At 37.5% G+C, this 10,977-nt stretch overlaps 1 protein-coding gene across 5 annotated transcripts in view; it reads left to right on the forward strand.

The window, feature by feature from the left end:
* Positions 1-10,977, forward strand: part of B3GALNT2 (beta-1,3-N-acetylgalactosaminyltransferase 2) — a 31,485-nt gene that overhangs the window by 17,155 nt on the left and 3,353 nt on the right. For 2 of the 5 annotated variants that reach the window (XM_026705212.2, XM_026705211.2), the window contains 6 exons: positions 1,108-1,218; positions 5,054-5,132; positions 6,245-6,428; positions 7,008-7,133; positions 8,369-8,528; positions 10,058-10,114. In XM_026705212.2, the coding sequence (XP_026560997.2) occupies positions 1,108-1,218; positions 5,054-5,132; positions 6,245-6,428; positions 7,008-7,133; positions 8,369-8,528; positions 10,058-10,114 (717 nt within the window). The remainder of the gene's footprint in view (positions 1-1,107; positions 1,219-5,053; positions 5,133-6,244; positions 6,429-7,007; positions 7,134-8,368; positions 8,529-10,057; positions 10,115-10,977) is intronic. The other 3 variants (XM_026705209.2, XM_087937278.1, XM_087937284.1) reach the window with 2 other exon arrangements.

The following is a 10,977-nucleotide window of genomic DNA, read 5'->3' on the forward strand; positions in this document are numbered from 1 at the left end:
TATTATAGTAATCTGCCTAGAATTCATAGAATAGTATCACATAGAATATAAATTGAAATTATTATAAAGAAAACTAGCAATATAGTTTTCTGCAGTAATATAATAGATGAGGTTACAAACTTGCCTGTATAAAACAATAGCTATACTTACAAGATTGAAGATATTCTGATTTTAGATGAAAATTTACCAGTGTAATAAAAATCTCTGCATGCTTTGTCGAAAGGAAATTCTAGAATTTTCAGTAGGAATTACTCTAATTGCTAATAGCCTGATCACTCAAGCATAGCATTAAATGAATCAGGCTATCATAACCTGGTTAGTTAACTGTAATTTTAAAATGTCTTAGGCACTTGCTGACATATCCAAGTGCTTACATCCTTTGCCTTGTACCATACTTACAATACCTTGTCACATTTTCATACTAAAAGTGGCTAGATTTCTTTGTTGATTTTTGAAGATTGCAATATTTCAGGAACCACAGATACCAGTGGTCTGTATCTTTGATAGACATGTAAAAAGAACTCTGGTATTTTACTAGCTGGTAGTACTTTTTTTTTAAAGGATTCTATTTAACCACTTAAGAATTATTCCCCATGATGAATCTTTGTCTTATCACTGATTTTTCATTACAAAATATAATGTACAGGTGCCAGCTGAGTTAGGCATATATTTTGGGTTGTTGAAAAGCATTTGGAACAGGTGCTTTGCAAAGAGTCTTAATCTGGGCAAAGCATTATAGAAGCCATATTGTTTGGAATTCTTGCTCAGTTGCTTTGAAAACTTTCTTTGGGATTGCTAGTGAAGTAGCTGGGCCTACATATACAGTATGTAAACACAGTCAGGAAAGCAATTGAAGAAGCCTTCCAAAACATACGATTCTTCAGTGCTTTGAAGAAAGGGGCTTGGTACACTCTGACCATTGCAAAGTACTTCTTTTTGAATGCTTTGCGCAGTACTAGTCTATATCTGTGTCTGTATTGAAATTAAATTATAATGCTTTAGATTTATTCTGTCTTCAAAGCATTTAAAAAGATTTCTGAAGTACATTTATCTAATGTGTTCACATATTGGTGCACTGTTAATAGTATATGATGGCTGTTTTGACAGAGTTTTGAAGGCACCATTGTATGGGAAAGCCAGGATTTGCAAGGCCTTGTTTCTAGAAATCTTCATAAAGTGATGGTGAATGATGGCGGTGGTGTCTTCAGAATTATTACGGTCTGTCTTTTTATTCCCATTTCTTTTAAACAGACAAAAAAGTTTTCATTGAATGAACACATTTTTAAATGTTTCAGCTTTTAAAATATTTTATTTTCCCTTCTGTCCATATTGTTTTCTGTATCTTTCTCTTTTAGTATTAGATAGCTATGCTTATTCACAGTTGAAATACATATCCAGAAAATAAATGCTAATGTTGCCAACACTTGTAGCTGTTCTCCAAATACTTTATTTAAGGCACGGGTGTCAAACTCAAGGCCCAGGGGCTGGATTCATCCAGTGGGATGTTTAGATCTGGCACATAGGGCCACCCTGGAAACAGCGAAGGACTGACCTGCGGTGCCTCTGCGAGTGAAAAAGGAGCTTGGGAGGGTTGTGTGCGACCCTCCCAAGCTCCGTTTTCCCTGGCAGTGAATTGCAGGAGGCCGTTGTAGTTGGAAACGGAGCTCGGGACCCTGTTTTCGCTGGCAGAGTACTTGGGCCAACAAAGAGGCCACCGACACGAATGACATTGAGCTGGCCATACCCACCCTGGCCTCCTGAGGTCAAACACAACCCTTATGCAGCCCTCAGTGAAATTTGACACCCCTGATTGAAAGCCACTAACCACGTAAACTTTCTTAATTCAAGAAGGATGCTACATAATTTAGCTAGGAACTATTTCTGAATAATTAGACCAAAACAGTTTAAAGAAAATTATAACTTGCTGAAATGTAAAATAGTAATAAAATATCCTAATTCCTTTATATGTCACTATTAACTTTGAACATTATGTTCATTAAAAAAGTAACATTTTTGAATCCTTGGTGCTCTCTCAGCTTGATTATTTTGTTTCAGATGTTTCATTACCCAACTAGGTAACATCTTCAGTGCATAATAAAAGTGTAAGAGTGCATTTCAGTATACAGGTACATAAAATTTGCATTTAATTGATTGATCATTTGCTATCAACTTGTTTTGGACTCCTAGCAGCCACATAGATAGATGTTCTCTATAAATATGTATGTGGTAAAATAGGGGAATTTAGGAGTTTTAGATTGTTAAAATATACATCCAGTATATACTATTACGCTGTTGTCTTTTTTGGTAAGCAACAATATGTCAACAATAGAAAAGGTATAAGAAATAATAACCCAAAGAAATTAAAGGCATGAGATAAATGAAAAGAAACATAGCTGGATCTGGTTTCAGCAACACTATTTATTGACTTCTCCAATCTTTTGAACTTGCAAGGCTTCCTTGTTTTTGCCACATTTATCCACCACTTTATACATTCCCTTTTATTCTTTATTTCTAAAATGTGCATGGAAATATTCAATGGATGCAATTATTGGGATTAAACTCTTCCCATAAGACAAGAACATGATGCTTGAAAGACTGCAAGAATTCCCAAGGCAGAGACTAATAACAAAGAAATTATGTTTCATATGCAGTTGCCCTACAGCTAATTTGAGACCAAAGTAACCAGTAAAAATTCCATGTATGACTTCTGTGAGAAACAGCTGCGTATGCTGTTTCTCCTTTACTGGAAATGTTGGAGGCCATCCAAAAATGTGGATTACACACCTGTCAACTTTTTGTTTGCAGGAGTATTTGGAACTCTCTTATTCATGCTGACCCAATTAACAATTACAAACATAATTGGGTTGACCCATGAGTTATCACCTAAAATATCTTCAGTTGGATTGCAGTTCTAATTCCCTGTACACCAGAAGGCAGTGGTCCTCTTGAGTTGTACTTTACAAAACATAGATATAAAGTAGAGGGCTCTGTATCCAAAATCGTTCTTTTACCCAGAGTTAACTTTTGTTCAGACTTTGCAAGTTTGAATTCCACGAAGGCTATGTACAAAATAGAAAACATCTTTTGTTCTAACTCTGACACAAGCCAATGTAATCTAGAAAATCTGCCAAACCATTTGGGCCTGGACACAGTGTAACTGAAACAAAAGCTGGAGTGTTTTAGTCGTCCCAGATTTTGGATGAAACAAAACCCAGACTGATTCAGGGTGATTTTATGGTTGAGAAGCTGAGCCTATTATGCATCATCCATTCCATGTAGTTTGCACGCCATCCCCCATCTTCCCAATACATTCCTCCTTCCTCCCCCATCTCAACATATTCCACCCGACTACCAATCTGCCATCTTCCCATAACCTTCCTTCCTTGGCCCTTTTCATCTGCTGCCATCAGTGTATTTACAGTGCACTTGCCCCTTACTGCAGTGGTCATGGCAGGGAAGGACAGGCTCAGAACATGGCACATTCCAACAGCTGGTTTGCTTTTCCCTGATGTCCCAATGAGAGAAATTCCACTGAGCTTCAATGTCAGTATATATGCTACCACCAAGAAAACCCTGCAGCCTTGAGATTTTCCTATCATCTTTCGCCACTGCTCTCTGAAGCAATTGTGTTTCGTTCCGTCTTGTGCTGTCCAGCCAGTTATAGTTAATAGGGAATTGGGATAGTTAGTTAGGAATTGGGAGCTGTCCCCTTAATGCATCATGGTAAATGTATTAAGGTATCCTGGGAAATGTAGTCCATGTCATGTGACCACATCTGTAATCCTGATTGGTCACTGAATTGACTCTTGGTGGGTTGGGGGAGGATCCTGCACTCTTGCCTGAACCCAGCCTTGTGCTAGTGCCTCACCTCCTTGCTCCTTACTCCTTTGATATGGGATGAAAGATTACCATTCTTTTACACCAGAAAGTCAGCTATGCAGAGAATTGGACATTTGAGATGAATCTCAACATAAGAAAAAAAGAATTCAGCATACAGAAAAAAATGTCTGAAACATGCATGTTTGATTAAAAAACAGAGCACTTGAAAATAATTACTCCTGCATGGGACTGCTTTGTGCACAGGCTATTTTATATACATTGTTAACGATTAGCTGTGCAGAGAGAGGCAAAATAACAGAGCTGTGTGTGTGTGCGTGCGCTGCATGCCCCCACCCCACCCCGTATTCCTTTTTAAGCCTCCTGGGCCTCAGGGAAGCCTCCTGGGATCAAAAACACCCTCCCAGGAGGCTTCCCTGAGGCCCAGGAGGCAAAAAACCAGTGGTGGGGGGGGTGCTGCAAAAAAGCCATGCCCATCCAGTCACATGGCCACTCCCACCTAGCCACACCCACAGAACTGGTAGTAAAAATATTTGCATCCCACCCCTGGTGACATTATATACCTACATACACGTTTGCAGGTAGATACATTTTTAGAGAGAAAATGTTGGATCTTGTGAGCTGACAAGTTTTGTTTTATTTGCAGAGTAGAACTTTCCTGACATTTCCATGGCTTGTGGCCTATGTCCCTCTCCCATTAAAAGTTTTAGGAATTTTGGGAATACTAGAGGCAAGAGACCATGAATTATAAATTATCAGAGCACAAAGAAATGTGCTTATCAATTTATTAAATTTCTGTACTGTCTATCTAAGTGGTTTACAACACCATAATAAAGCCATGTAAGTACATGGATAAAAGCTTAGCTTAGAAACTGAATTAAAAGCAAGTTAAAACTTACAGGTAAAATTTAACAAGGTTAAAATTCAAAAGTTAGGAAGTTGTCCTCAGGCCGCTAGCCATTCCCCAGGGCTACTTCAAACTTTTAGACATCCATACTAATAATTGGCAAAGCCAGGTCTTAGCATTCTGCTGGAAAACTGGAAGTGTGAGGGGAAGGTCACTTCCCCTCTGGGGGTAAGAAATTATTGTTAAAAACGAATTCTGACAGTACAATCAAATTTAGTCCGTATTAATAGGGGTAAATAGAATAAGTATAGTATATTGTGTTATAAGTTTTAATTAATTATACTTTTTAACTGTCTTTTTAAACAATAGGCAGGAGAAGGATCACTACCCCATGAATTTACACAGGGTGTGGAGGGGATCGCAGGTGGCTTTATTTATACCATTCAAGGTAAGCAGCAAAGGGTGCAGAAGCTTCCTTCTGTTAATGCTAAGCAGGTAGATGAAATGCACCTCAGGTCCAGGTGGCTTAGTGGATCAGCTACCTCAGTCCTGGAGCATCCTGTCTCAGTGAGAATTGTTGCACTTGTCTGACTGCTTAAAATATGGATACAGAGCTATTGTGACATGGAGTGTCCAAAAACTGACTCTTGTGTAGAAGTTTGTCTTTGTACCATTTTGCACCACTGGAGGGGAAGAATGTTTTGTGGGTTGTGGTTCACAGAGTGGTTCAAATATCCTTGAACTTGAGTTTTCTCATCTTGCATTTGCCTTACTATTATGCAAAATGGTACGAATTTAAAGAAATAGCCTTGCTTCTGACATGAGGACTTCCATCAGAGGGATGGGAATGAGACAATTTCACCTTTCTGCTGTAAAGCCACTTCCTTTCAAAATGTACTTTGGGTTGTTTGATTACTAGCTGGAAATTTTGATCATGTATTCAGAATAACAGAATTGGAAAGGACCTTGGAGGTGTTCTTCTCCCACTCTCTGCTGAAGCAGGAAACCCTACACCATTTCAGACAAACGTTGTCCAATCTGATCTTATAAAGAGGAGCACTCACAACCTCTGGAAGCAACTCATTCCTCTAGTTAATTGTTCTGTCAGGAAGTCAGAGGGAGAAGTGATAGGAAGAGGCATTTTGCACTCACGGAAATCAATTTGTGTGGTTTGGTATTTTGCCCAATCATTTTTCAGCGTGCCTAATATTTTATTGCTGCTTAATTCTTCACTAGCTTTTGTTCCTTAAAGACTGTACAAGTTTATTGAACTAATAAATTGACTATAGTTGCACAGCTTTGTCTTTTATTGAATGCATTTGTTGATCCAAGTCCGATAGCGAAATGAATTCCTTTTCCATATGCAAATTTCAAATAAGATATGGAGGGTTGAGAGTCTGTGATGCCACATTTGGGTGGGATTGGGAGAAGAACAAGAAACCTCAATGCACAAGGATATATGTAACATTGGATGTAGCTCAAAGGAAGTATATTAAAAACCCTTCAATGTAAGGACAGAAGATTGTAATGTGAGATAGCCTTTTACTGCTTCTATTTCAGAGGGTGAAATACTTTTACAAACCCTGCAGAGTCGCTCTGAAAGATTCCTAAACCATATGAGCAAACTAGAAAAGGAGGATGCCTTACTGAAGGAAGAAAGCAACATTTACGATGACATAGTTTTTGTTGATGTTGTTGATACTTACAGAAATGTTCCAGCCAAATTATTGAATTTCTATAGATGGTAAGCTGGAGAGTGGGGTGGAGGTATCATATGGGTTTTGCTTGTTGATTTCTGGTATAAAATTAACACAATGACACTGAATACAGATAGTCCTTGACTTAGGAGCATAATTGAGCCTGCAATTTTGGTTGTATGTTGTGATAAGTTAAATGGGTCATCACATGACCATGACTGATTTATTGCCTTTTTTGCAGTGGTCATAAAGCAAATGCAGTAGTTGTTGTTCAGCAAACATAACTGAATGGGTTATTAAATTAACCCATTGTTTACTATGGGGATGGTTTTTTTTTACTGGAAACTGGAAGTAAATGCCATTTTCTGGCAACAATGTCGTAAATCAGGTTCCTTTTCTTTGCTTCTTTATTTAATGTAGCCTTCAAGGATGAGAAGATAAGAATGAGATATTCTACAATGTGCTGGATCACCGTTTAAAATATTCTTAGAATACAATTATTGTTTTACTTGCTATTATGGGTTTAATTAAAACTTGATCAGAGTACTTGCCATTCATGGCAGATAAGAATGCATATTGACAAAATACTTTTCTAGATGATGATAACACTGATGATTTTGATACAGGACTGTAGAAGCTACAAGTTTTGATGTCCTACTGAAAACAGATGATGACTGCTACATAGATTTAGAGACAATATTTAACAGAATAAAGCTTAAAAACTTGGGCAGACCAAATATCTGGTGGGGAAAGTGAGTATTGTTTTCTAATGTATTGTGTTGTTATTTATACAGTTAGTGTAAAGAATTTCATAGTAATCAAAACAGTTGTGTTGCAGTTAAAGTGAGTTGACTGTTAAAAGAAGGCAAGATCTTTTTAATAGAAAAATAATTTTAAAAACTGGTTGACCAATGAGCAAACTACATTGAGTTATTTTAATTATTTCTGTGTGTCCATCTGTAGAGTCAGGCAGCAAGAAATATGGATATGTATATGGCTGTTTACTCAAGGAGCTGGAAAGGATTAAAGCAAAAAACTAGTATTTCTTTGACAGGATTTTCCCCTCTCTCATATATTCTCCTTTTTATTCCAATGCCTGTTTCTGTTTACCGAGCAGTAAGCTGCTGGTAAAGGACAAATACTCATAGGAAGTCAGAATTCATCTCTCACAAAGGAACTTTAAAGTTAATAAATGCTATAAATTTCCCAGTCTTGACTTACTACTACGTGCAGATGCTTACAGTGAGAATGAACAGTGAAATCTTATTTTAGCGGACAGATTTGGGGGAGGGGGGGGGAGGAGTAGGGTTTTGGGGTTCAGGATTGTCTGTTGTGTTGCTAAGTAGAGTATTGTGTGGCTTAATATAATTTGTGCAGTGATATAATTTCTCAATTTACATCATTTTTCAAACTTGGCAACTTTAAAATGTATAACTTCCAGAATTCTCTGGTCTTTCAGAATTCTCTAGTCTTTTTAACTTTGTTTAAGAGTAGTAGGCCATGATTAGTAGTTGGTTAGGAGACTTCTATAAAATTCTGGGATTGTAGTCTAGAGCGGGAAACAGACAAAAATCTCAGAAGGCAGCGACAAACTACTATTTACATTCCTATTTGCCCTGGAATAAAGTGAAAAAGAAATCCAAATACTTGAATTACTCCTTTAAGGAACTTAAATCTGTCTACTGAAGTTACAAGAATATTCTAATGGGATGTTATTTTTTATTTATTTTTCTTCCTCTTTGGAATGTATTTTAATTGAAGAGTTTAAGTAATGGGTTCTTACCCAAAGGTTAAAATGTGGTGACACAGATTCTGCTATCCTTCACATTATAAAACCCCAACTGAAATTATGTCTATTGGCAAACCTCTCAAAGCCATGAGAGTTACTTAAGCCTGTGAAATAGAGCTTAGGAAAGCTCAATTGCTCAGATAGGTTAGAGGAGTATTTATTAATTTTTGTATCAAAATTACAACGTTTTGGCTTAAGTTTCAGATTAAATTGGGCAGTTGATCGGACTGGGAAGTGGCAGGAGTTGGAGTACCCGAGTCCCGCATACCCAGCTTTTGCTTGTGGATCTGGTTATGTTATTTCCAAAGATGTTGTAGAATGGCTTGCAAGCAATTCTGAAAGACTCAAAATATATCAGGTAAGTCTTTTGACAGGAGGGATGGGCATGATTAGAGCAAAGTGGGATTCTACCTTTTGAATAAATTGGATCACTGATAAAACCTAGATTTTTGACATTAAAGATAAGTAGTCCTTCAAGCTTCTTTGTGCAAATTCACAGAGGTAATCTTCAAGTTATAAATGTAATGGAGCCTGCCAATTACATTTGTAACTCGAAGATTTGTAGGAATGAATCATGTAACCTGACCTTAATCACTCCCTGCTTTTGCCCATGCATTCGCTAATAAAATGTGTAGGTTGTTAAATGCACGAGGTATCTCAGGGTGGGGAAGGCCATGGGGGGCCCTAGTGATGGAACAGGCCACCCAACCCATTGAGATACCTCATGCTTCCCCTCTCCCATCCTGCCACACCAGACTCACCTTGCAAAGATCTGTCTGCTCTCTGCCATGGTTTCTTTGCTTCTGAGGGAAAGGAGAATAGGACGATTTCCCTTCCAGCATTGAGTCGGCTTGCGAATGCTTTTCGTGCCGATAGTGAAAGATTCTGGGGACCGTGATCTCATGTGACTTCAAGCACTCAGCTACTTTTGCAGAGAATTGGTGCCTGAAGGTACATGAGATCATGGCCCCCAGAACCTTTCACTCTTGTCCCGCATGGCAGGATGGGATGAGAAGGCAGTTGTGGGGAGTGGGGAATAGAGTGAATGTTGAATGCCTTTGTGGTTGTTTATATCAGCAAACAATTGCCATGATACTGCAACATTTGTAATTTCAGGACTGTGTCATAAATACTTGGGGGGTTTATTGTGTCCCTTCAAACAGTCACTAAGTGAACTGTCATAATTTGAGAACTACCTGTACTTTCTCTCTTTTGTAATGTAAACTATGTATAAAATCAAAATAATGGAAACATTTGCACATTGGTAGGTAGGTGAATGATTGGTATACACAGAATTCTGACTAGACAGAATGCTCATACATTAGACCACTGTTTATCAACCTCACAAACTTTTGGATGTGTGTGGACTTCAACTTCCAGAATTACCTCAGACAGCAGCATGGCTGGAGAGATTTTGGAAGCTGATGTCCTCACTTCTTAAAAGTTGCCGAGGTTGAGAAATACTACAATAGACAATCTTGACTTATCCCCCTGCAAAAAGCTGTGCAAGATCAGACCTGATTAATATTTAGCTGTGAGATCATAGGTAGGACTGGAGAATCGAAAAAACCCAGAAAGTGACAATGGCAAACTACTTCCATTTTGTTGCCCAAAGAAAACTACAATTTAAATTATGAAATTATTGGAAATCTGCTGTGACTTGAGGAAGCCCTTTTCTTTATGAAAGTGGTTAAGTTCTTCATTATGCTTCTTTTGGTATAGGGTTGTGAGGCATCTGTAATCTAAACAAACACTGCCAACGTAAGTGTTTAAAAATAAGGCAAACTTTATTTTGTGAAGCATGTGCTTTCTGCAGTGAGTTTCAGTTCTGATTTTGGTTATTTACTACATTCCTTGTTTTGGTTCTGACTTAATTTATACACTTAGGGTGAAGATGTAAGCATGGGTATTTGGATGGCAGCCATTGGGCCAAAAAGATACCAGGTATGTGTTACTGTCAGATGAAATTTCTGAATAAATCTGTATGAATGATAGCAGTAACTTTTACAGACCCCTAGTGTGCCCCAACATTTTAAAATTACCCCGAAATCAATTTTGTGGACTTCTGAAATATATATTCAAGGATGAGGAGTCATGAAAGCCCCAAGAAGTGATTTTTCAGAGCTACTGATCTATGCTTATAAAATTTATAAAACTAGGCATTAATAATACTTTAGATAATTTTGTCTTACTACCTAGAAGTGGCCCCCAGTGATTAAGCAAATAAAAATATAGATTTAAGGCAGAATTCAGGCCTTTCCAAACCATTTTACAGACTTGTTTTTCCCTCCAGTCTCATGGCAAATTGCTTTGAAATGTGGTTTCAACAATTTGTAATACAATAATGGAGAAACAAAAGAAGGGAAAAAAATCTGCAGTTTAAGGCAATTAAAATATAGAAAGAAACATACACATAAGTTCATATTATAAAATGACTGAAGACTAAACTTAATTAAATTTCTCTGTTTCTTCCTTACCTCTGTCAATTTGCTGTTGCAAGTAAGGGTAGATTTGTCTGTCAAATGTTTTATAGTAGTCCCATTTAGTTCTGTCTGCTAAATTTATATTAAGAATGCAGATGAGGGAAATTGTTATAATTAAAGGCATTACAGTTAACTAGATCTAGCTTTCTGCACTCTGCATGCTAAAAGAAAAGGTATTCCATGGAAATACCAAAGAGGAGAACAGTATTTAAAATCTAGTACTATTCTTAGTACGGGAAACTGTGATCTATTTTCCGAATGAACCAAGTTTTCCAATGTCCATAATTCCTCATTTAAATTATTAATTATTAGTAGAATCAGTGT

Source organism: Pseudonaja textilis, chromosome 1, assembly GCF_049901715.1.
Source record: "Pseudonaja textilis isolate UNSWEBS1 chromosome 1, rPseTex1.2, whole genome shotgun sequence".
NCBI lineage: Eukaryota > Metazoa > Chordata > Lepidosauria > Squamata > Elapidae > Pseudonaja > Pseudonaja textilis.